This window comes from Nomia melanderi, chromosome 4, assembly GCF_051020985.1.
Source record: "Nomia melanderi isolate GNS246 chromosome 4, iyNomMela1, whole genome shotgun sequence".
NCBI classification, from domain to species: domain Eukaryota; kingdom Metazoa; phylum Arthropoda; class Insecta; order Hymenoptera; family Halictidae; genus Nomia; species Nomia melanderi.
In genome coordinates this window covers 11,401,931-11,429,364 of record NC_135002.1, presented here as the reverse complement: position 1 = coordinate 11,429,364, position 27,434 = coordinate 11,401,931, and the positions used below count along the sequence as shown (strand labels likewise).

The 27,434-nt window shown below is 32.6% G+C and overlaps 2 protein-coding genes across 10 annotated transcripts; one reads left to right on the top strand and one right to left on the bottom strand.

Annotated features, from left to right (window-relative positions):
* Positions 1-80: 80 nt before the first annotated feature.
* LOC116425384 (uncharacterized) lies at positions 81-27,126 on the bottom strand. Of its 9 annotated transcripts, none has more exons than XR_012998429.1 (6): positions 26,766-27,112; positions 26,270-26,511; positions 25,812-26,189; positions 25,535-25,729; positions 1,210-1,756; positions 81-311 (listed from the first exon to the last, which is right to left on the bottom strand). XR_012998429.1 is itself a non-coding variant. In XM_076366969.1 (6 exons), exons 1-5 carry the CDS (start codon positions 26,804-26,806, stop codon positions 10,873-10,875), a joined length of 897 nt encoding a protein of 298 aa, XP_076223084.1. In that variant the 5' UTR covers positions 26,807-27,120; the 3' UTR covers positions 81-1,756; positions 10,828-10,872. The 9 variants fall into 9 exon arrangements, 7 of the variants coding, with proteins under 7 accessions (XP_076223084.1, XP_076223086.1, XP_076223085.1 ...); XM_076366969.1 differs by adding an exon at positions 10,828-10,913 and having other exon boundaries at positions 81-1,756; positions 26,766-27,120; XM_076366971.1 differs by lacking the exon at positions 1,210-1,756 and adding an exon at positions 10,828-10,913 and having other exon boundaries at positions 26,766-27,120.
* LOC116425385 (uncharacterized) lies at positions 17,099-25,534 on the top strand. Its single transcript, XM_031972999.2, has 4 exons — positions 17,099-17,273; positions 23,518-23,829; positions 24,380-24,612; positions 25,154-25,534. The coding sequence occupies exons 2-4, from the start codon at positions 23,627-23,629 to the stop codon at positions 25,324-25,326; spliced, it is 609 nt and encodes a 202-aa protein (XP_031828859.1). The 5' UTR covers positions 17,099-17,273; positions 23,518-23,626; the 3' UTR covers positions 25,327-25,534.
* Positions 27,127-27,434: the final 308 nt, after the last annotated feature.

The window sequence follows — 27,434 nt, the reverse complement described above, 5'->3', positions numbered from 1 at the left end:
TTTCTTCTTACCATCATCGACAGCAGATGATTAATGACAGCGGACGAAGGAGTCGCATGAAGAACAATCGAAACATCAAGGAACATCGAATTGCAATAAGAATTTATTTGCATTTACTTACGCACTGTTATACATGGTTGTCAACCGCGTGTTCAGTCGAACTCAACAAGGTGTCTAATCGTTAAGAAAAATTTGGAAATGAAAATCTCATCGACTAGCTTAGATTTTTAATTCTTAAGTATCCGGACGTTTAATTAATCTTTCCGCCGCGAAGGATGTGCAGACACGTGCACCCATTGTACCGTATTTGTCTGTAAACGTAATATATAACATCAGTGATCAATTGGCTAATTCTTAGCAGGGCTTGAAATCTTGAGAACTCAAAAGAAATGTGTGATCTCAATATTTTTTTTTATTTACATATAATCGATAAGGAGCAAAGATTTTTATACGAAACATTAATTATGTCTTAGTTATATTATATATATTCATACGTTCTTTGTTATATAAAATTGCAGAATAGTACATTCTTTTTTATTTCATATCTAATGAAATCTTATCGCACTGCATCCAACGTCAAAGCAGATGTAAATGTGAAAAAAACAAATCTTTTTTTTATAAATTGTATAAACATTTAAAGCTGATTTTCTTTAGCAGAGAACAAAGTTATGCTTTTAAAAAGCAATGATTTACTTATTTTTCAAGATAATTGAAAAATCGTGTACTACATCGACGATACTCTACTTTTGTTTAAGCAAGCATGACAATTTTGACTTTTTTATTTCTTTTGAAATTGCGTGTTAATATGATTTTGGATACGAAGTCAGAAACATTCTGCTATTCTGTAATTATAGATTTAGTTTAGTTAAGATATTGCTGAATATTATTCCCTACAACAAATCTTTGCTTCTTACCAATTACATACAAATGAAAACACAAATGGTAAAACCCATTTCCTTTAGGCTTCCAAGGTTACACACTCCCTTAACCCCTTGCGTCGTCAACAAGTCAAACTCTGGTTAAGATTTCAAACGAAATTGAAGAAATATGAGTGTTATTCATATAGTTCAAGTCAAAATCAAAGATTTTCTTTCTCCTATTAACAACTGAACGTGGACTTGCAATAAATACAGAATTCTTTTTTAAATATACATTGAATCACGAAAGTATTCGAAATCAATATATTTATAACAGGACTATTGAACTTACCAGATAATAGATATTTCGAAATTTCCATACGTATACTCTGCACGGTACACAAATGAGAAAATTGTATTATACATTTCATTAAAATCGAATGACAGATGTTTGAAATTTCCATTTCTATTATAAACATCGATTTTAAACACATTTTTTGGATCAAATCACATTTGTAAATAAAAACGAAATAAAAAGAAAATAAAAATCATAAGACGAGGGGTTGAACTGTACACATGTTGCATGTGCCTATACATATGCGTATGTGTCTCCGTTGCGTTGTCTGGTCTCGTTCCCACCCCTTTCTATCGCGTCAGAACGAAAAGCTTAATTCTACGATTCACGGTTAAGAAGATGCCCCCTCGTGGACGAGTGTTCACCACGGCAAAAACAATGAAAATCCGTAGAAATGAAGGTACGAGGGTTCTATTGCGTCACCGGCCGGTCAGCAGACCAATTAACGCCTGTTTCTCTTTCTCCTTCTTCCGCACCGTTTCCAAATTTCGCTGCTTCCACGAGCTCTTGCGTAGCTTTATCGGTCGCGAACCCACGTACCGTCCTGAAATCACAATACCCTCCGATCAAATGAATGAACTCCGACATTCTCTGGGTTAGGTCAGGGGAAACCACTCCCGCTCCCCATCGCGGGTAGATTCGTCATTTCACCCTTAACTCCTCGCCTTACAATTTAATTTCGTAGTTGCACTTGTTGGAACTATTAGTCGTTAATATTGTATTTGTAAAACAAAGTTCTATGCTCTTTCTATCTCTGGATTTACTCTAAATCATACAAATTGTTGATAAGAAAAATAATGTTTCGTTTGAACTCAAAAGAACTGAATGATATTTGTATCTGTTAAACCATATTAGAAATCTTCGCCACGAGCCTGGCACGATATTGTAAGACAAGGAGTTAAAATTAGTATTATCGTGTAACACGTTTGTAACGTAAATAGAAAGACTCGATATAGCATCATCAATTTTCGATCGAAAAACCATTGTTTATCCTAATTCTGTTTTTCTAGTCACGCCCTGCCATATTTGAGTTTGCGTGAGTATCTATAGTCTAACCATAATGGAAACTTACTGTTTGCCTATGAAGTAATAACGTGCATTTTCACCTCAATAAACTAGCTCTACTAGCTGAGGTTGAAAACTGAAATGCCGTTATTATTCAAAATTAAGACAAGTATAGTAGAAATTCTTGTAAACATTACAATAATACATTTCCAGAGCAATGAGGTCGATGAAGACGAAGCTCTTCCACACATTCACCCCGAAAAATATTTAATTTCAGATTTTTTTCATATAATTTTGTTTACCCTTCCGACTGACTTTTAATTTTAGCGATCTACAGCTTTTTTAAAAAAAATCCATGGTAATGTTCAAAGTGGGTCAAAGCTGGTAAACTGTGAATTTATAATAATAATAATAATAACAATAATATTTAAATTTTGTAGGCATTATTATTAAAAATTCATACATTTACAGTAAGTAAATTTGAATATAGTATGGTGACCTAAAAAGGGAACAGGCGATGAATATGTTGCTTTCAAGTAACATTCTGTTGAATTATTCTATACTATGTATTTTTAAAGATAGGAAAAGTGATCGAAAACTTTCCAGCAGCGGTACGCGACTCGTCTCGATTGTGTAGGCACTCTGCATAACATCACCTGCCAGCTTCGATCGACGTTGAATTTCCAGAAGCAAAGTTCCCGGAGCAGTGAAATTGATATCCAGAACACGTTTAGTGATATACGGGGTGTCCCACTTTAATCTATACACACAATTATCTCCGGCAATATTCGTTATCTGAAAAATGTCTCAATATACTACTATTGTTTGAAGTATAATCATATTACGAAAAACTATTAAGTCTACCGGAAAATTCTATCTGCTTATGAATTAAAATAAAATAATTCATTTTCAATGCGTTTATTAATATTTACTGCACAATATAATTTCCACCGTTACTAATGACCTCTTCCCAGCGTAATGATAATTCGTCGATTCGATTTCAGTAGAATGACTCATCTTTGGAAACTGGAGATGACATTATCTATTATCTATTATCTATATTGTACATCGAAAATCCATCAGAACAGAAGAAACGCAGTTGAGAGATGTTTTGAATAACGAATAGTTTCGAGGACAATTGCATTCGTAGATTAAAATGGGACACCCTGTACACACTTTGTATGAAGTAGTTCCCGCGAAAACTAAATTCCAACGTTCCGCATCCCCTTTCATGCGTGCAAACCTTGTCAAAGGGTTGAGTACGTCGCGTACTCGGGGATATTTAAAGTAAACTCTTCGGAGTTTACTGTTTTTTTTCTTTTCAAAATCGATCACACCCACGCGTTAACGCGCCTTTGCTATAACATAACTTTTACGCAAAGTAAATATCGCGCAGGATTTGAAAATTTGTACAGAGCCTGAAAAAAGCCCTTGTCGGTTCTATAAAGGTTAAAATATCATCAAATTTTTTATATCAGTAGAATATTCAAAGAAATATTGAATATTAAATAATGAATAATAAATGAATATTACAATTACTTTTTAGATTCTTAGTGGAAGACCCTAAATATACTTAAAATAACACTTAAATGGAAAATCAGCCTTAATAGATTCGAGACCGATGACCTGTTGTGTGGGTCATAAAAAATCTGATCCATATAAGCGGTGACTCAGGATGTGGATGATGCAAGTTCACGTATTGATGTGAACAGTCTATTATCAAACAGTAATTCAGAAAAGGATGAAATTAAGTAAGTGAAATTTACAATAAGATCCAATATATCATATACACATAAAGTACAAAGTATAGAAAGATGACCACTGCAATTACTTTATATAAATAATAATTCATACAAGTATTATTATTACAATTTATAATAATTTATTAATTGTCACAGAAGTAAGCATATATAGCTCATTAGTATATAAAACGTTTGATTATTCATTGATTTAAATTTATTTCCGCAGCACGTTTCATTTTCACTACAAAGTCTTCCCCAAATAGAGAAAAGAGAATCTGAACGTGCAAGAAAAAGAATAAACGGCGAAGGGAAGGTAATAAAAATTCGATCAAAAAACAAAGGCGATGGAAGAACGTTCGCAAAAATTAGCTGTTGGATGCATCGCAGGATCATTCTCAAGCCAAAAATATCCTTTCGGGTGCATTAGTAAGAGCGGTTCTATCTGGGAGAGGCACGCGACCTCGGAGCAACCATCAATTCTCCGGCTGTTTCGCGATCGCCCACGCCGCCACCCATCTTTCTTGCCACTTTCCGTCTGTTTTGGAAACGCGACAAAAGAGGCACGCGTGACTCGTCCAGCTGCGACCAAGTAAAGCCATCTACGCACTTATATCCTCCAAGTCTTCAAATAAATACCATCGTGCAATTTATCTACTGATTATCAAATCACTATAATATTTGCTTTATTTTTCTTTTAATCGGTCACTTTTATTTCCTTTCATTTCCTACTTAGAAATATAAAAATTAACCGATCGTACCGTCATAGAGAAGTCAATTTAACTGCTCGGTAGTTCTAGTGTTCAAGCTTTTTAAAAAAATACTAAATAGTACAATCGCTATATTTTTATATAATTAAATAGAAAATAATAAGAAATAAGATTAAATAATTAAAAAAAAATAATCAACTGATCGATAAAAATAGGCTGATTGTCTAATGACCGTTCGCAACACGAAACTTTGATGAAGCTGAATATTCAGAACAAATTGTGCTTAAATTTGTAATACAAACCACACGAACAGAATACCGAATCTAACAATCTCGTATTTCAATCCTCTTAGGTCTTTAATGACGAATGTCGTTGCATTGACGTCATCAAACTTTAATAACAAGAATAGAAAGTTGCAAACAAATAATGTAGTTACTTAAACGACGGAAGATCAGTACACAGTTCTCTTCTGGGGTAAAGTATAATTTCCAGACTGAAAAGTTTCATTTGAATTAAAGTGATAATAGCAGGCCAGGGAACTGCTTGGTCTAAATTCAACTTGGACTTCTCTTTAACCCACTCGAGATCAGCCTTTTTGAAAAGGTGGTCTCTAAGAGCACAAAAATTTGTATTAAAGTCTTGTAATCCACATATGTACCACGCGATATTTGTATACACTAAATTCTCATAGTAGAAAATAAGAAATAACTGAAAGGAAATATTGTATTTTTTCGTTTGTATTGATAAAGTGGATGTCTACAAAAATGGATATTTTCTAAGGTATTTGTAGATAATTTATATTTGTGTATTATGTAGATCCCACACCCGTACGTGCTGATTCTTATCGGTCATAAGCATTTACATGAAACAACGCCATCATAAACCCTTATCGTTGGAAGACACTCGCCAAATCGACGCGGTCAAGGCATACTTGGTCGAAATGTTTAATTAACCCGTATTCATGGACGCACAACTGGTGTTAACTCTTTTGTTCTCAGTGGCATTGCTTTGAAACCACATATTTCAATATCAATAAAATGCGAATCAGTCGAGAAGCCACTAATATAAAATCGATGTAATAATAACCACCTGTTTTTGACAGTTATATAATAGCATTTTTATAAAAATATTTATTTTAAGATAATTAATATTGTAAAAGAAATGTATTCTTCCTAAAAGTTCTTCTTTGGGATCTAAAAAAAGGGGTTAACCCCTTAAATAAAAAGAAGAAATTTAATTGAACCTGTAATACTACAAAATGAAATAGTATAAGCATAAACATGTGACACTAAATAAATCGTAAGGCAAGGGGTTGATTAGTTCTCAAATGTTATTAACAGGTCTGAAGGGATTAATAAAAAGATGGTACTTACGATTCACCCTAACATTTTACATAAGAGTATAATAAATGGGTCAATATAATTTTGAAAATTGTATTCTAATTATAATTCTCATTTTACACGAGAAATAATTCAACAATGTTCGAAACTTATTGTAGAACCACGGATCAGCTGTGTAGATTTAGTCATAGCGATCGCAAGGTTCCACCTAGCTGAAACCAGGTACCTCAAACAGCCACTCATATATCCGTTCAAAGCGTCATCATTTCCGTGGCTCTACTTTTCCCCTTTTCTATTCCCCTATTTCTCTTATGCATCAGCTCAAATAAATTATTGAAATATAGAACTGCGTCAGTTTTGATTAAAATATTGTTCACTATATTTCCAGTCTAAATTTAAACTTAAATGTAGGTAAAATGTTAATATCCAGAAATTAGAAGAAAACAGAACCAAATGGCTTTATATTTATCGTAATCGTAGCGTTTTATACAGCTATTTATAACATTTACAAAGAATTACGAGAAGTATTCAATATGATATTTAATTTATCAAAGTTAATTTAATCAAATTTTCAATTTCTAAATCGTGTAATATTCATTGCACAAAAATTTTGCTCAAAGCAAATCGTTTTTATCGGACGAGTTTATGTATAAAAAAGATTGTCCTCAAAATAATGATTACTTAAATAATACGATATATTATTAGTAAAGTTCATTTTATATAATTTGATTGGCACAACCCTAAAGGAAACGTGTAAGAAAGTTGAAGAGAAAAATAAAGTTTCAACCTGACACGTTTTGCGGCTTCTGAATGAAAATTCTAAAGATAAAAGATAAAATCTAAAGATAAAGCGCATGAAACGAGAGTGGCATCTCTGTTTCTTGACTCCTTTTTTTCTTCTGCGCGTCATCGGCCTCCCACACGCTCACAAATTCTTCTCTAAATTCCGGGAGTTCTTTCGATCGGGGGAACCAAACTACGTATTCGTTCGAGTCGATCGGTCATTGTCACAAATGCGATCAGCCGTAACGCAAACTAGGTTCGAATCTAACCGAACAGTTTTGAATATTTCACCAGTACTTCGAAACAGTAATATTTTCATCAAAATCGAAATTGAACGAGACGTAGTCGATAACGAAAGCATTCGAGCACGATGGTAGGACATAAATTTTCGTAAACAAAAATAATAGCATTTGCCGTAACGTAGAATATATGCATTATTCATAAACGTTAGGTAAATGTGCGAATAACTAACCAATTAAAGTTTTTAATATTTTAATTAAATGTTAAATTTAATATAACTATTATTTATATTTATTATTATTGTATTTAATTTACATTTATAATTTATATTTTAATATAAACTATAGTTATGTTAAATTTAATATAAAATTGCAATAAAAATAAATAGCTATATTTTCAATATAAATATACTTTCCTTACAGCCTTAACTGGTTAGTCATTGAAACATTTATCTTATGTAAAATTTAATCACGTAGGTGTGACTCCACACCGCTATTTTCAGATAGCGTATAAAAATGATTTCAGGCCGCGGATTTGATGTTCGTGTGTTGACACATTTATTGCCAATGGGTCCAATTGGCCTCACGACTGATGATAGTGATATGTCGAGTGGATCGATGATTTGCAAGCAGTTTTTGCTTAACACATTCATTGTCGATGTAACCGATCGGTCTGATATATTTTTTAATTATCATTAACCGTATTGGTACTTCGTAAATACTTATTCCTATCGTAACTAATTAAATGATTAGCTACAAAAGAAAGATAAACAAGTTAGATGATATAATTTTTCTTAGTGAAAAAGGAAAGAAAAGGGAAGACAAAAATTACAAAACTGATTAATCGGAAAATGTACGAATTAGTGTTATACTAATGCTTAGCAGTTTACCGTTCTCAAGATAATTCACGGGAAAGAAAAATTTGCGTTTTTTCAGCAGGTGGTTTCACCCCTTCAAAGTGAAATTCAGCACAACAAAAAATTGCAATGTATTACGCTCGATTTACTCTATTTACAAACTAACTTTCATAATTTTTTGAAATTCTAGGTACGATAGCTTTCCTTGTTCAAGTTACGTTGATGCCATCCTTCGTCATACTCCGCATGTTAGCAGAGACGCGTCAATCGAGGAAGACGATCGCGATCCGAGCCGGCCGAGTTGGATCATACGGCGCGTATGCTCGAACTACTTGTTGCGTCTGACCGAATTCTCTGCGCGCCACTTGTCGAGCTCTCCAAGTACTACCTTTCTTTGTCACGCCGGAACAAAGTGGCCGTTAACCCTTTCGGTGCAGCTCAATGCAGAGACGCTCTGCACGACTAAAGAAGAAATGGGAGGAACGTAGTGCAGTAGACGAGCACTTTTTCGCGCATAGTAATTATTAACACTAGCTTTACAGATATTTATTGTAAAGATTATTCTATTGTTGCTAGAGAAACGAATGCTCGTTCATTTGGATCTTGGAAATTAGAAGTTTAAAAATATTGGATCATCCCATAAATAATGCGATTTTGATATTTCTTTGGTTTTACAAATAAAGATAAACAAAACTGTTTTTAATCTAAAATATATTCTCCTTCATTATCTATAAATTGTCTATATATACATTATAATTCTTTAAAACAAAGCTTTGTTTGAACAAGATAAGGTTATTTTTCTAAGTCCATATACGCATATAGGGAATAGTACTATAAGAGTTACAGACACATAAATTGTTTCGCGTGATCGGTTCCTCTCCTCGAACGAGAGCAGGTCCGAATCACTTTGAATTTTTCGGGACTATCGACCGAACGCGACCTACGAGTTTTTAAAAATATAATTATTCTTTTCGCCAACCTGAGATGAAAGCAACCCATTCAGTTGTTCGATCGTTTGATCACTCGTTCAGTGTGAAATCCTTTTTTTCCCGTTTGTTTATTATTTAACGTGTTCTTTACCACCGTTTCAGTGAATGGGTGAACTTCGTTAGTGACTTCGTTAAAACAGGTTTTAATAAAGGTAAACAGTTCGATGACCGAGTGTAAACAAAAATATTAAACTTATAACAAGCAACCATGTATACACCCTTGTTTCGAGCCTATTTTTATCAGAAAACTAGTATTTTATTTTATTATTATATAGAAGTTTTATTTTATACCATATTTTATTGAAAATAGATGTCATTACCGATGTTGTATCAAATAGCAATCGTTTGTTGTCAGGTAAGTTCAAAAACCAGGTCTGAATGGTTAAATAGTAAAAACTTAATATACTAATAATATCTTTGCTCTTCATCACTAAAAAATAGATAAAAGGAAAATATTAAAATCGCCTATTGTCTTTAGTCTTGCACAGTGGCATACCCTCTCTTTAAGCTTTGCTCGTTGCTCACTGATGGTATTCTTAGAGTTGAAATATTTAAATTAATCCTTGACCCATATTGCCACAGTATGATCGTGGTAATATCTACTGAACAATAAATTTGGTGATTTTCTGGACTCCTCCTTTGAGCATCTGCGATATCGATACCGTTATCATCTCTTCTTCACCCCCTCCACATGAATCGGTACTATGTCCTCGCTTTAATTGCCAGCTCGAATAACCAATTCTAAATACAATGAAGTAACGGGGAAGCAAACACTTCATCGAACGTACCGTTACCTAAGAAGAACAGCCATTACCGAAATTATATGTTATTTCACCGTTTAAGAACGAATGTCAACATTTTGGAGACATCAAACTTTCATATCCACGTTACAAAATTAACGACCTATAATTTAATTATTCGAATAACAAAATATCGATGTACATCTCTGTTTTCCTTTACTGGGTGGAAATTCTTTATATAATTCAGCTGCCACTGTTGAAAATTTCGAATGTTTAAAAAAGTCCTCGTCCGCGAAGGGATAAATAATATTATTCAAGTAAACTAGTTATTACATTTCTGTAATGATTTTTATAGGCTATAATTATTTTTAATAGAATAATACAAATAATCTTTGGAACAACTGTTGTCATGTGAAATTCTTTTTAATAAAAAAAAGAATCGCGTTATCGGAAAAATACCATCGCAATATTTTTCACGTGGCGAGAGATGCTGCGATCCAATGCAGGTAAACAAGTCGCGACAAAAGCTAATACCTTTAACCGGGTATGCGAGATATTCGAATGTTGAGATACTCATAAATACCCGATATCAGTTGATTATTAACTCTCCACTGACATTAACATATTTACAGCAGGATATGTTTGTTACCCCTTGCCCTATGATTTCTTTCCCAATTGCTTTCTCAACAGACATATTTTATTGTTTAAGTCACTAAAAAAAGAGGAAAATTCTATACTTATTCCATGTCTACATTTACTCAGAAGCATTACAACTGATAACAGAAAAATGATATTCAATTCGGACTTGGAAGAATTAAGTGATATTTATATTTGTTAAATTTTATTTGAAATCTTCACCACGAATGCCGTGTAAATCGAGGACTAAGTGTAGTAATAAATGCTTGTGCAGTTAAATTTTTTCTTTACATTTTCAACTGAAAATGTATGAAGTGCAATTACACTCCTGTACACGGTTAACGTGAAAATATTCGTTTACACAAAGAAGGTTAAAAAACGTGACAGTTGCATTGTTAAAAATACTGTGTATACTATTGTAAAAATGTTTACATTTGTATAATACTTTCTGGTAATAGCTACTGATGATCTTCGTGGTATAAACAGAAAGTAATGTAAAAAGTTGTGATCGTGAGACATATATAACAAAGCTAATGCATTGCAAATGGAAAAAGGAGAAAAAAATTGTATAACTCACCCACCATCATTATTTACATCCTTCCTACTTACTTCTTGAAATTGATCAGAAGTTCTTCATGCTCATTTCTACTGAATATGGTGTTTCTGGGTAGAAAAAGACTACAGATATAACAACCTTCGACAGAGTTTACGAGAATCTTTCATTTAAAATACAAACAAAGCTAATTTGTGCTATATGTTAATGTTAGTGACGACTATGTGCAAATATTTCTTTGTAATATACGGCTGTAGCTGAAGCACTGCTGTCGCAATTTTCCGGTGTAATTAGTATATCTGTGTATACACTCGTACCATTGCGACGGTTTCAATGATACTGACCGACGAAAGGTACTCAATAAGACAACAAAGTCGATACAAGATCACGCATGACATTACTGATATTTACATCGTTATTAACGCAGGAATGACAAGCATGCGTGTACACGATGAATTTTCAAACTTAATTTCTCGAAAACGTTGCCTCAAAAACAATCATTCGTGTATATCTTTGCATGTATTTTTCGATAACATTAAAAATAATTAGATATTACATGATTAAGAGTTACAATAAATTAATAAATTGTGTTTTTTACTATGCATGGTTAATGAAGAACGATTGTCTTTTTAATATTTTAATGAATATGAATATATATGACTATGAATATATATTTTTCAGTTCGTGATCTTTTCCTGATGTCAAGTCTATGCAATAATATTATAAACTCTTTTTTCTCATTTTTTCTAATCTTTTGAATATGTTTTTCTGAATATGTTGTATAGCTTGTTGAATTAGTCTTAATATACAGTATCACAGTATCTATGTATAAAAAAGGTAGCATTCTATTATAAAAAATATGGCATTTCATTTAAATACAATATAGCATCCATTAAAGAAAATCAATTCACATTGAAATCTATTCCACGAGACTGAGTACAAAAACAGATTTACAACACAATATCTCTCACCCTTCAACATTCATTAAAATCTTTGTCACGGCAAATTATTGCTCTCTCAAAATAGAAAGAATTATATTTAACACATTTTTTATATAACAAATAACACTACACTTTAATAACGGATTTCGTTCAGTAAAATAATACATTACTCTGAACAAATCCACATCATTATAATAGAATTTACGTAAGACGCAGAACAGTAAAATAATGAGAAAAAAATAATTAAGTAGCGGATCCGGATTTTAATTTTTCTTGTAAAACATTTTTTATCAAAGAGAGGTATTGATGCACTGGGCTTAGCGAGTATTACACCCTACAAAAGATTCGTTAAGAAGTCATCTTAAGATTTAGAATGCCCTTTTTCTTAATACTCAACAAACCTTTTACTGTATCACTTTCATTCATAACTTTGTGCAAAATAAAAATTCCTAATGATTAATCAGAATTAAGAAATTTTGTTTAATTAACCGCTGTTAATAATATTCTTAATCACAATGGATCATTAGTGTTGACAGCCTGTAAACAATTGGCTTCATTGTCAATGATTAACCACTAATTACTGTGCATTGTCCACCTGGCAAAAATAGAAAATTCAACTTCCTCGTTGGTCTTAATGGATCTCGCAGGTGTGTTCGAAGACAGTTGTTATAATTGGAAGAAACAAGTTTATAAGTAAATAAGCGAACCTAAAATTGGACTAACGAAGTTGGAATTTTCATTTAATTAAATTTACGCAAATTTGTGAATATTTTTCTCTCTGCTATTGCATTGTTTTCATTACATTGTTTTCATTATTCATTTTGTTTGAGCTACATCAGTAATTTGAAATGTACCACCTACACTAATTTCAAGTTACATCATCTTTCATTTGAAAATATATTATTTCTATATTTTATCTTTAATTACTAGATTTTTAACTTTAATAATAATAATCCAATTGCACTGATTTCTCTTGATATTCTGTTACTTTTGAATAGTTATTACTATGCAATAGCTAAATCAGCTACCTAAGAAATAGATTCTGATGTAAAATTAAAAATTCGTTTAAATTCAAGAATTTTAATTAAAAAATTACAAAAATTTGAATGACAGTATCATGTTCTCCTCACTTTATTTTATATTATTCTTCAATACATATAAATAACTTCATTTATTAATCTTCTCGTTTATAATTAATGAACGTCCGGTAACGTTAGCTACAATACACCCGCACATTATTTCAGATCCTCTTTCAAAATTGATATTTCTCCGGAAACATTTAATGTTCATTTCATTTTCTCCGTATTGTAACCTTACCGGTAGATATTGAATACATTAAAATTTGATAAAACGGTAAAAATAACGTGTCTACGAAAGTTAAAATTTTTATCGAAATACTGCTCGTTATTACTGTTATTAATAGTTATTAACTGACAAAAACATAATTATTCACATGAATAGCGACGAAAATTTAAAGTAGGGAAATTCAATGAAAACAAAAATGTCGCTTTTGTAATGCAAAATGACAATATGTAAATAAATAATATAATATTTCTATTACAATAATACTTTGTAAAAAACTTTAATTGCAATTATGGTGCCAAAAAAAACAAAAGCCTCTAAACCGTTTTGACTTGTCAAAACATGTACATAACGAGTCGTAAAAACTGAAACGTAACATTCAGCTTGAAACTTCTTTCACTGAAACTAGGTATCGAACGAAACAGTTTATACTTACAAATAAAAGTTACTTGTTGAACTTAATTATTATCACTTGTTAAATAATTTTTTTCTGTTTTAACTTAACATTTGTACATTAATACTTGAATCCTATATTAAGAGTTTAGTTTTAGTAGTTATAAATATATTTAAAAAAATGAAGTGTGTACTCGTCAAACGCAGGACAAATGCACCTAGGGTATATTTTAATGATAAACCAAAGCAAAAGAAAGAAGAATTAATTACATGTTTATCTGAAAAAATAAAGAATTCATCGTTGAAAGAATTATTATCATTTCAAGCTTTAACATGACGTATAGACGCGTCAAACGCAGTTGACTGATTAATTAAGTAAATTACAGTAATTCGATTTGATTCACCAGTCGCGAACATCGAATCCCGCAATTCCACGAGAAGAACGCGGTCGATTCGAGCAAGCGACTACCATAGTCCCAGAGAGCGATCCGAGCTGAAATATGAGCACCTTGGGTGACAATATGTTTATTTTGTAATCGAGCGTGTCCCTCAGCCCACAATAAATATATCGACGGAAATATGCGTGGTATTTGAACCGGGCGGGCGCGTGGTCAACGTGCGCGTACCATTCGTATGACTCTGATTCATCGGGATCGCTTCTATCCGCGTCAGAAGAAGAATCCGTGGAGGGAAGCGATCTACAACCCACGGTCCGCGGCGTAAGTTAAAAAGGACATAAGTTGGGGTAAATACACAGAATGGACATGTATGCATGTATGCGAGCATTCATATCTGTACATGTATTTATCAGATTAGGAGATACATTTTCTTTGAAACGTATAAAAATGATAGAAAAGATTACATTTAACAAATGTTTACGAAGAATCGAAGAGACCAAGCTGTCCACAAATAATACTGAAGTGTACTAGATGACGTTAGTTATAATAGTAACTGTATCAGTTCTTTATAATTCATTATAAGTATAAATTAGGTTATAAATATAGAATATAAATGTTAGAATTGATTATACATGTTACAAGATAATTGAAGCGACCAGCTTTCCCGGGATTACATTAATTAACAATTCCACAATTTAACTTTTTATGATTTAAAAGCTTGTAATGTTTTCAAAATTCCTCTTCTCCAAAGGGTTAGCACTAACGATCAAACTGCAACTTCTAATCAATGCTAGGTTACAATTAACAGTACCAGCGATAACAGAACGTTATAAAAATCAATTTATAATTAAATCCAACTACATTGCATTCGAGTAAAAGTCAATACACCCGTCCCTCAATTTACGCGGAATACCCGTTCCAGATGGATCCGTTTCACGAGAATGGAAATCACGTAAGTGGAGTCTGTCAGTACAAAAGAAAACAATTCATTCAGAAGAAAAGCTGGTATTTTCAAGTTTTCGAACTATATGTTTATTTCACATAGTTCAATAAAAAGATAAAATAACATTTTAGAAAACAAAAGTAAACTTTATTCGGTGCCACTAAATTCAAATCGCGTATACTGACACCATACGTAAACAACACCGCATATATAGTGTTGTAATTGTGCGTATGATTGATTTTATTGTTGAGAGAGAAGAAAGTAAAAGAGACAGAGATGTGTGAAATAGAGTAAATGAGAGAGAAGTTTATGAGTAACACCTGTTAAGTGATTGTAGTATACACTGTTGTATATATACCGTTGTGAACAGGATATTTTATTCCTCATCTGAAGATTGATGAATTATGTTAATTCACACTATAATATTATATCTCTATAATATTATATCATCGGTGGTCAAAAGAAAGCGGACAGGAAAAAAGTGCACAGTTCATAGCCCGTGCATATATGTGTATGAATTATCCAGTTGTAAAGCAAAAGCGAAGGGGGAGGTGGGCTCTGCATATTTATTGAATTATTGCAAAAAAATACTTACTTATTGTTAAATGAATTATTTATTGTTTTGTAATCCTTTTTAACACTAAACATACTGGTATTTTTTAATACATAACTATTCCTACCGTAACCAATCGAATAATTGGTTAATTTTTCTTATTGGAAACAGAGACGAACAGAAAGACAAAAATTGAAAACTGATTAATCAGACAATATAAAAATTGATACAAAATTAAATGAACAGGAGAAAATGCAGAATTTTTCAATCAAATTTTAAAATCAGCCATTTGACCGGTCGCAGCCTGTTTACTGTTAAATACAACAGTTTTCTGGTAATTTATTATAAGTATTAACGACTGCTGCTACTGTACATTTAGAAGAGATTTATTTATATAGGAGTTATCATAGGAAGAAGTTAACCCTTTACGGTCGTAAGTCACCTCTAACGCGACAACACTACTTTGTTGCTACGGTCGTATCGCACGTGTGAGATTACAAGACGAATCATATTGAAACTCGCTGTCTGTGGAATGCGCGGACAATTGCCTTGTCAATTAAACATTACCAACGAAGCGATTAACATGTCCAGTGATATAACAGTGTCTTTTTAAATCAAATTTTACTATTTTTATCCTGAAAAATGAATAAAGGAAATTTTATGAATTTAGATAGCGATTGTGGCAATGAATTTTTCAAAGACAATTCTGAAAGTGATTTTGATCCTTCTTGTGAGATTGGCAGTGACATTTTATTACATCCTAAGAAAAGAAAAGCTGTTATACCTACTCAATATTCAAGTGAAGAAGTAAGTTGCCTGGAGGAAGAAAACCAACAGTATACTTCTGTGAAACATGCAACAGAAAAGCCGTCTTCATGGTGGATATTCTTTCAAAGACTATGCATTGAAAACTTATAAATAATTATTTGAAACTCACTTGTAATACTCCTTCATAAAATAAATAATTTATAACAAAAATGTTCTTACAGTACTGAACATTCTTCGCATATTTACTGAAAACAACCACAACCAGTGGGAGTCATGTATACAAAGCTAGCGTCCGATAACGGTTAACATATTCAGTGCCACGTGTACCATTTTTGGTACACGAGCAATTTTTGCAAAGAAACATTTTTTGTGAGACACGTGGCTACGAATATCAAAATATATACATAAAAGTCACCAAAAACTTGAATGTAACTGAATACTTCATTGAAAAGATCAGTGCACTTTGTAAGCAAGATATAAATGAAATTTCCGGTGGCACGGAATGTGTTAATCCTTTGCACTCGCTGGAAACGGCAATATAAATTCGTTGTACTTTATTTGTGGTACTCTAAAGTAATAATAAATGAATTAAACATAAAGCGTTGAATTCTACCGCTGTAAATTACTTTAATTTATTTCCTGAAAACAAAACACAAATTTACACCCAATAACATTGAAAATAAATCGAGTGCAAAGGGTTAACCTGTAATCGGATCACATTTTTCCGAAGCCCGGTAACGCGGAATATTCGATGACGATAGTAGAGCACGCGTGTCGCCGGGGATGACAACCGCGGCGATGACAACAGTGTCTCCGCAATGACGAACGCGCCGGGAAAGGAAGAAAACGGTAAAAAACGGGGAGAGGGAAGAAAAGACGGAGAAAACTGATGAGAGAGTCAAGATGATGAGAAACCCGAAGACACCCGATTGGCTGTTCCCCATCGAGTGGAGGGGTCAGGAACGGGGCGCGAGGACCGGCCGGGGTAGGGGTTGCTGAATGAGTAGCGAGACGGTTCAACGTCGCGATACACTTCGTCCCAGTCACCCCGACGGGCAAACGAATGACCGACCGCTCCGAGAGAGCCCGAGGAGAATCGTCGACGAGCGATCAACGAGCGAGGAGGATCCGTTGATCGAGAAACGAACGGACGGCAGTGTCCAACGACCACGGTGAGTGCCTTTATTCCCGAGATCCACGATCTACAGTTGGCAGATGACTTGATGTCTACCAGATAGACACAGGGGCAAGTGTCCTCCTGTTTTACGATTCTATAGTTTTCGTTGATTACACGTAACCGTATTGACGAAGAGTAGATTAGTGATTGAAAATATGGGAACGGGATCGCTTTTGATCAGTCCTGACGAGTTCCTTCGTTGGTCCGTCCCTACTGGGTAACAGGAAAGTTCGTACGGGTTCTTAAATCAAAATTTTGAATCTAGAAGACATTTTTGTAAAATATAGGATTGACGGAAAATTTTGACATTTTTAGATTTAAAATTTAGTTTAGTAGCTCAACTGGTCACTGGCTAAACCACCATTAAATAAAAACGAAGAAAGATGTGATTCTTGTACAGGTTGTGATAGTTTGAAAATAAATGTGACTTGTTTCAAAGAAAACGATTGTTTTTAACCGCGTAAGTGGAACGAAATTTTTGCATCAACCCAATAATTTATTTTATTTGATAAGAACAACATAAATATAACTTGCTGCCAATACCAGTTTCATTTATTAACTTTTGCAGACCTAATTTTTGTACAAAATTATGTTTACATATGTAACAACAATGGATCGCCATTCAATGTATCATCAGTAACGACATTATTTTGAATAAAATAGTGATAGTATATCTACTTTTTTGGTAGAAATAGACGGTTGAAATATGGTTGCCTGTCACAGCTTTAATATTTTGTGAAATATTGATGTCGTAAAACAGTGTACATCATAATGTTCCCCGGATCTAAGGGGTTAAATTAGTAAAATACTGACTGAAATCGGACTTCAATTCATTGCTAATAAGAAAACCACACGAACTTTTTCCGGTACCTAATAGACCGTTTTCATGTGGGATCCGAGGGTGTCCCCGCTGGATCGGATCGATAATAAAGGGAACGGAGATTTCTTTGTTTACGCGTACATACTGATAGATCATTTTATTGCTAGGCTGAAGAATTTGACTAATCAATCACTGTTCATTTTTTCTCACTGAATTTTCTGTTGGTTTTACTTTTCAATATTTAATCATTTACAATTCTTAATATTTTCGATCATTAATTTACAAATCGTCGATACGATTACGCGTAATGAAAATTATATATTTGTAAACTAGAAAGACATTTCTTATCCCTACATTGTTCAGTTGGACATCAAGTCATATCCAAACTGTAGATCGTTACGTAAATACTGAAACTGAAGCGAAGTTTTAATCCTTTGCACTCGGAAGGTTATCAATATATTTATTATTTTCTAATGAAATATTGATATTTTTTTAAAACATAAATATGGATATTCTGCAGATTAAGAACTATAACTGTTCTATTTCAATATTTATTGTATAATTACATTATGCGAATTTTGATATTGAATCTCAAACTCTATAATTTTGATATATCGAATCAAATGGCGACTGAATCGTCTCTCGAATGCAAAGAACTTCCTGAATTTTAAGGTGAAATCTGATTCAAACGTTACTGTACACATATTTTCATAGTTTTCATTTCATACTATATAAATTATAAGGAATTTATATTATAAATAATTATATATAAGTAAAAATATTATAAGTAAAAATTCGATTGTTTCTTATGATTTACAAAATTATACGATGGAATTTTACATCTTTATTAGTGTACTTGAAATGCATTGAATGCAAGGAGAGACATGCAGTGTGGAAAGAAAAAAAAATAATCATTTGAAAGTCTAGTGATAGTCAAGGTAGATTAGGAACAATGAAAATCTTTTTAATAATATATGAGAATATATAAGGATAGCTTTGAAAAATTCAGTGTTAATACATTTCTACAACATTTGCAAAAAATCGAAATTTTCCGGATTATAAACATTTCTTTGCAATCGTACTTCATTCAATAAATTGATTCAATAAATACATTCACAGAAAATTGAATAATTGTCTGTTACAATCTTAAACGTTGGACTTTGTATGAGACTAAATGTAGGAAGCTGCCATGGAATCAGCTGACTTGTACAGTGTTATAAATATGTACAATTATTTTCCTAGTCTTAAATTTCTTTGATTTAAATAAAAATCATAAAGATTAACAATTTGTTTGAACATTTACGAATTTCACCTATGCAGTGATTAAATTAAATGAATTTTGTAAGACACGTAATGACAAAGAATCTTTGATTAAACCATTGATCAGAACCTTTCAGAACATGTTATATTGAAGTATTTTTTTGTGTTATTAGCTTTACGTAGCAATGAAATAATAATGCTGGAGTTTTATATTGAACAGAAATGGCTTCTTATTCATCACAGTTACGCGCATTTAGTAACAAGTTACAAATAAAACCTTAAAATCGAAATATGTTCACATCTACAATTGAACTTATTTATTTTACTACTCGACATTATGTTATATCAACTTTATTATCCATGTTAAATATTTATTTTGCACTAACATATCATTTAACTTTCTTCTTGTATGTAACGCACATTAAAGGAAACGTTAAAGGAAAATAAGATCTGAAAAATATATATCATCTTCACTATAAAATACATTTAAAAAACTCTATGAACTGCTTCGTTTATACCATCCATTTCATTTACTTTTGGCAACTGTATTATAAGAGAAAGAGAATTTTATTCGCATAAAACAATATTTTATTTGGTAAGATTTATTAGTAGCATAAAACAGAAAATATGTCTTCAATTGCAACAAGTATAATAAACAGAAATCAAAACATAATTATTCTATAAATGTTTGCAACATTTATTAATCATCCTAACATATTTTATTTGCCATTTTATGTACATTCGAAATACCTGTTATTTAATTTCACCGGAGGAAATTCAAATATTCTCCCACGACAATTCAATTAAAAAATCTCTGAAAAATCACAAATATGTATATGTTCGTATTCCAATATTTGCAATAAGTCTCATACTCTTCGTATTTGCTAAGTATTTTAGTCGTATAACGAAAAACTTTCATTTATTACTTTCTATTGCGCATAATAAAGGAAACACTAAAATACTTAATAAATAAATGATTTGAAAATAATATTCGTATTAAATAGCATTTCACAATTTATTCTTACAAGCCTTTACTTTCATGGAACTAATTCTTCACTTTCAATTGAACAGTTATTTATCGTCGTTAGTCGCGTTACTACTTTAAAAAAAATGTGTTCAACTGTGGACAAGAGTAAAAAGTCCCTTAACATTCAGAGGAAGTGTAACAATTAACTGGTTGATTGCCATAGCAGTCACTGATAACTGATACAAAGTAATGTAAAAAACTAGATAATAGTGTAACGTAAGAATTGTGATACCAAATAATTAATAATTGTTCCTGTTTATCTTTGCAACGAAAGAGTTAATGTTACGTAAAACGTTCAAGATTTTCATAACAATCAATGTGTTAACCCCTTGCTCTGTAATAACGTGTCAGACTCATGGTGAAGATTTGACATAGAATTTAACAAACATAAATATTACTAGATTTTTTCGAATTCAAATTAAATATTATTCTTCTGTTATCAATTATTATATTTAAAAAAAAACATGGACAGAGAAATTGCCTAGAGTTTCTCTCTTCTTTCAATAAATTATTAATGACAATGTAGTTGTATCGATTATAGTTGAGATCATAGGACACGGAATTAAATGGAATTCTTTTCCAATGGTTACTCGAGAAGAATGACATTAACACTAGAACTACTAACACTAGAACTAGTATTTAATACGATTAATATCTACTCCTTATAAGAATTGTAGTAACAATAGATTATTTTCAGTTTCTTGAAACATTCATTATAATATTCAAGTGAAACTATTCATTTTCAAAATCATTTCCAATATTCAATGCTTTGAAGATATCAATAATTACGAAACAAGAAAACCGAAATCAGTCATTTTAACTAGTACGATAGTTTTAATGTTAAAAGCACTAAATATTCGAAATAATTTCAAAAATAAAAATTATCTATTTCAAAAATGAAAATTATCTATTGTTCCAACTTTTATAGGGATTACATATCAATCGTATTAAATGCTCTGTAGTTCTAGTATTAAAAACGTCGACTGAAATGAATATGAATGGCATATAACGGAGATGGAGCATTCATTAAGCTTCTAGATATGTTTCGAGAAATTTAAAATGGAGAATACAGAGGTTCATTTTGACGTGATTATTACGGTATTATTAGGTTCGTATTGTGTTTTTTATGAATGTATAATTAAAAAATTGAGAAAGTCGAAGGAAATATCAGAGACTTTCTTTTCATAAATTGCTTCTTACGAGGCGAATTGAATGGAGCAATTATGGCAGCGTTTTCGCGTGAAACTACCTCTGACATATTGAAGCCCGTAGATGCCAATTGAAGTCCGGATATTAGGAAATTGTAGTTCCCATATAACAACGGGAATAATCAATTTACAGCGAGAATTCACGCAAATTTCACGAATAGTCCATTAACCGCGTTACCATTGAATCGCTGATTTAATTTGTAACAAATTAATTGACACCGGTGAATGTGAATATATGTTTCTGTTTTCAAGAAAAATTCCGAATGATTTAGAGAAATTCTTAATCAATGAAACGGGGTATTGTTTCATTCCTATTTGTGTGAATTGGTAAAGAAAAATCTGAATTTGTATAAAAAGATCGTAGTTAATTAATCATTTAAAGTTACGATCGTTTCACTTTCTACAGTTTCGATCACTCTGCACTTTTTATTAATTTTAAAACAACGACTCGATGTAATTTTACACACCCGAATGCAATAAAGAAAGCTTTTTTCATGCAAATTTTACACATTTTATACGATTAATATATGCACATTCTTTTCTTTTTACAATATGTTCTTATTACTTAAGTGAATTGATTATTATTTATGCATTTATTATATTTTAACACGTTGAATGGCATGGGGATCACTGGTGACCCCCAACCAAATCGAATTACTATAGTTTATTTAATTAAACAGCGATTATTTGAAAATATTTGTATATTACAAACAATGCTACTTAATGCGGCAACATTGAGCAGATTGAGCGCGCAATAATAATAACGCGATTCATGTGTTAATACACTAATTATTTAGTTAGTACATGATATCACGTTTAAGTCTTGTACAAAATTATTCAGAAGTGCATAAATATATTGATCAGTTGCATAGAAATGCGCAATGAACATTAAATTTGTATTGTTATTAGGTTATCATAAATATATACGAATGTTCTAAATAAAAGGTACTTCTTGTAGCTCAAACCTAATAATATATTTAGTTCTGTACATTTAATTCGTTGCAAAATTACTATTTTTTGCTAAAATCAAAACACTTATAAGTTTTTAATTAAAATAAATATTTCTAAACAAAAGATCATCATAATGATTGTATTAGTGAAATTATTAACACGTTAATCATCAAACCAACGTTAATAAAATAATTAAAAAGTAAAACTCCTTTTTTCATTTAATGAAAACTATGTAACGCAAAAATTATCATATTACTTACTCTTGAAACGTTTCAACTTTCAGAGAACCTAATCAGATTTCCTTCATTTACCGTTCAACGATAAAAATTAATTTTTAAGTCGAGTTTACAAACTGTTCCATTAAGGGGGGGATTAAAAACCACTTCATTTCATACAATCTTTTTTTCTGAAATAAGGCTGACCCTACGTACGATCGAATTACCCTTTATGATACGCTTTATAGGTTACTGAACTCTCTTCGTCTCGGATTAGTTTATCCGAATAGATTATCCGCGTCACCCAATCTTTCTTCGATTTCATTCCTTGACACTTAGTCATTATCTCAACAAGTCACCAACGCGAAGAATTTCCGAACATTTCCGTTTTTCACAGAAACTCGGTCCAACAATGTTCGTCACCGGCCAACGTTCCCACGGCAATCACGGAATCTTTTTTTATTATGGTCCAATACTGTGGTCACTAAAATCGGCAAGCGCACGCGTTCCGCGGTACTAAATTAAGCTGGAATGTTGTATAAATAGTCGTACCCATTGCAGAAATCTCTCGAAAATGTAAACAGGCCGATTCGCTGTCGTCGAACAGGGAACTTACGAGCTAACTGCCTAACAACAGTCAACTGAGTCAACGCAATGTTGCATATTTCCGCTGGCATCGTCGCCAACGTTCGGTTCCAATTTGCAACCACAGTTTACTTTGCAACAATGACAATCACTTGGACCATTCTCTTTTTCAGAATCGGGAAGGAAGAAGTGAACGACACGCCGCTGTAGCCAAACCACGATTACGCGTTTCGAGGAAGGAACATTCAACGAATACGAGATTGACAACGAACGAAAATAAAAATGATATTCCCAACTGTTATCTTTGCCTCCGCACTGACCGTGTTCTCGACCTTGTCTCTAGCTGTTCCCCTGACGGATATCAAGGATGATTTGAATAGATACGTGATCGACACCATGGCGTCTCCCTGTTCTTCCATTGGAGGTTGCTGGGATCTGTTACCAATGGAAGAACTTGGCGAGACCATAGGGGAAGACCTACCAAAGTATGCATTTTAATTTTCTAAGTACCCTCTATAACGCGATTAAAATATCTCGTATTAGAGTTTCATATTTACAAAGTTCCGCGTAAAACTCCTCTTTTAGATACTGCTCCAACTTGTATTAACACATTAACGCCACGAAAATTTCAAGCGCTTTATATAGTAATACTTATTCTTTCGGAACAAAGGCAAGTGGTGTTAGAAACAATTACTAATGATTTGGTATCACAGTATTCATATTACACAATTATTAAGCTACTTATACCATGAAATATTTTTATTCAACATCAATTTTCTTGTTGTAATTGTTCTCGAGTAATTTGGATGTTCCAGTCATTGGTAACCGCCGTGGCAGTTAATGTGTGAACAAAGAAATAACAGTAATGACATCTCAGAAAATAAAAGTAAATTTTATTCGGTGTCACTGTATTCAGATCGCGTAAATTGATATCGCGTGTAAACAGGAACGCGAAAAAAAAATTCTGCATAAATGAAGGAACGGGTATATGAATTTTCATCAAGATCTTTGAAAGTATTCTTATATGACTTTCAGAATAAACGTACGAAGGGAAGCTGCGAACGTAGATCCTAATACGATCATTGAATCATGGGGAGAGAATGCTTCTGTAATAGATAAAAAGACTCGCACGGCGTTACAGGACACTAAACAAAATAAAAATAGATTGCTCAAAAAGGATGTAGTTATGTCTCGCAGCTGGGGTGCTGGTGGAATGCCATTCTCTATTCTTTATATGAATCCCCATAGCCTTCGTGGAAATCATGCCAGTAAGGACGTATTAACAATTATTATCAAAATTGTCCATTAACCCTTTGCCCTATAATATCGTGTCAAACTCGTAGTGAAGATTTCAAATAGAATTTATCAAACATAAATATTATTCAATTCGTTTGAATTCAAATTAAATATTATTCCTCTGTTGTCAATGATTATACTTTAAACAGGCTTGTCCAATCCGTGACCCAAGACGGTTGTGAATGCGACCCAACAAAAAATCATAAATTTATAAACTTTATGAGATTGCGACTGAAAGTCTTATTAACAATATTACAAGTACAAGTTAAACAAGCTATTAATTTATGCGTGGCCAATAACAACCCGTCTTCTTCTAATGAGGCCCAGGAAAGCTAAAAAGTTGGACACTCATGCTTTAGAATAAATGTTGACACAGAATGTATCTAGAATTTTTACCTCATTTTCAATAAATTATTAATAACAAAGTAGTTAGATCGATCATAGTTTAGGAAGAAATCATAGGGCAAGAGGTTATCTGTAGATTATAAATTTTAATATACAGAATTATTCAAGGTACTACACAAGAACAAGAGGTAGCGAAAACGAGCGACGCTTCTACCCCTCCGGTAGCTCACCCTAATTATCGTATCGCATTACGTAATGGATCTCCTAGCCAACCAAGAAGACAATACTCGATAATACCACAGTTGTTTATATCTTACGGATGGGGCTCATTTGGTAAATGAAAAGAATCTGCTAATCAAAATATTACGAAACGGATGAAATGATCTCATAACTTTGACCTGGAGAATCACCCTTCTAGATTCTTAAATGTACCACTATAAAACATTTAAATTTTGTTTGAACATTCATCCTAGCTCAAAGATTTTTTCCCATACGCAACTTGAAAAAAAAATGTAAAATAAATTAATCTGTAATTTTTTTTCTACTCACCATTCATTTCTTTCATTGCTTTGATGAAATCCTGTGGATCCTTGAAAGAGACAAAGCCAAATCCTTTTGTTTTGTTTGTTCTTTTGTCCCTGACTACCTTTGCCTTTTGGAAACTAGGATATTTCCCAAATACTCTAACCAACATTTCATCCGTGACATCATTTCCTAGATCTCCGCAAAATATTCGGAAGTCATCTGCATGTACAAAGAAAATGTTGTAAACTATATGTAAGACGAAAAAATTTATAAATAATATAAATGAAGCTGTAATAATAACCTTCATCCCATTCTAACAAAGAAGGATCTTCCCATATCTGTCCGCCAGCCATCCGAACGATTTTCTTGTTTTTCTTTCCTTTACCCTTCGGATGAGTCTCTTCTGCACTGGCATTTGCCATAATAGAGCTTGCTTTTCCTTGACTAATTGCCAATTCTGCTGCCGTGCTAACTCCTTTTACCTTTGGTTTCTTTTTACTTTCATCTTCTGGGATCTTTGTATTGATAATCTGTTCAATAATTTCGGGATGAATCATTGGAGCTGATGTGGATTCGTATGTTTTTGGAGTCGCAGTTAAACACGGATCCACCATATTTGGTAAATACGGGTTACTTATCTGAGCAGGTGATGAATATGTTGTAATAGAAGGAACCGTACCTGTATCAAATGATATGTTTGTTCAAAATATTCACTAAATAAATATAATTTTATGTTAGTTAATTTTTAATATCATTTACCTTGTCTTGCTACTTGCTGTGGAATTAACATTGGAGGTGGTGGAGGTGGTGGCGGTGGAGGAGGTGGTGGAGGTGGAAATCCAATCATTGGTGGAAAAGCTAATGTTGCTGCCGCTGCAGCAACAACTGGTGTTGGTAGCTCATGTTGTTCTAATTGTCTAGCTACTTGATTATATGTATTTGCACCAATTACAGGCCTAACCATCGGTGTGACTAACTGCCCGCCGATTTCAGCCTCGAATCTAAAAAATAGTTATGTGCACAGTTAGCTACACTCATATTCATGAGGCATACAAATGTTTAGCGATACGGTTACCTGTATATGCACTTGTATTAATTTATTTGCTTTCTAAGAAATGAGCCGTTCAGTATAACGCAGTATACAACTTATACGTAATGCTATCATTTTAGAAACATAAATATAATTTACACGAAATGATGACACGAAAGTTCTAAAGAGGTTAGAATGATTTTGTAGCTTATAATTTCACGTTACCTGTTCATCTCATCTTCCATTTGTCGTAATTTATCGTCCATCTTGCTATGATTTTCTTTTTAACTTTTCTAAAATCTTAAATATCTGCCTTTCTTATTGATAAATAACAAATTTTTCAACGTATTTCAAACTGTTCATTATCAACTTTTTATAATCAGAACAGACTAGCCTTCATTACACACTATATTCGAAGATCACTGGTACCACCAACATAAATAAGTTACAACTAGTTCATACACACTGACGAAAGGAAAGCATTATTCCTCTATATTTTGATATCCTTGGGTCTTTGATGTTTTACAATTCTATTCCTACCGTTTTAGGGTAGCGATTATCGGGTAAATTTAAAAAAAGGAGGGTCAGCAATGTGTTTCAGCCAATAAATACAAAGAAAATGTCCTTATATCTCCAAAGTTTTACCATAGACAAAATATAAGATAGACATTACAAGCTTACGAGACTCAGTGTTACATGTTTTGAATTACCGACTACGTAGAAAAATCAGAGATTTTGCTCTGCCCTCTATGCCTAGGGAATGATCAATACAAAAACTGCATCAAGCAAAATGATCGAAGTGATCAAGTAGTATGTAAATATGTATCAAACATCGAAATCGTCAAAAATGCCCCGATGCACTAGCAAACTTTATCTCTACGTAAGGGGATCCTA

What these genes read in the sequence shown, in the direction of transcription:
- LOC116425385 (XM_031972999.2), top strand. Translation starts at nt 23,627, where the DNA reads ATGATATTCCCAACTGTTATCTTTGCCTCCGCACTGACCGTGTTCTCG. An exon ending in ATAGGGGAAGACCTACCAAA is followed by an intron (nt 23,830 to 24,379) that starts GTATGCATTTTA and finishes TATGACTTTCAG; the next exon opens with AATAAACGTACGAAGGGAAG. An exon ending in CCTTCGTGGAAATCATGCCA is followed by an intron (nt 24,613 to 25,153) that starts GTAAGGACGTAT and finishes GAATTATTCAAG; the next exon opens with GTACTACACAAGAACAAGAG.
- LOC116425384 (XM_076366966.1), bottom strand. Translation starts at nt 26,806, where the DNA reads ATGGACGATAAATTACGACAAATGGAAGATGAGATGAACAG. An exon ending in ACAGCAAGTAGCAAGACAAG is followed by an intron (nt 26,190 to 26,269) that starts GTAAATGATATT and finishes CATTTGATACAG; the next exon opens with GTACGGTTCCTTCTATTACA. An exon ending in TTTGTTAGAATGGGATGAAG is followed by an intron (nt 25,730 to 25,811) that starts GTTATTATTACA and finishes TTGTACATGCAG; the next exon opens with ATGACTTCCGAATATTTTGC.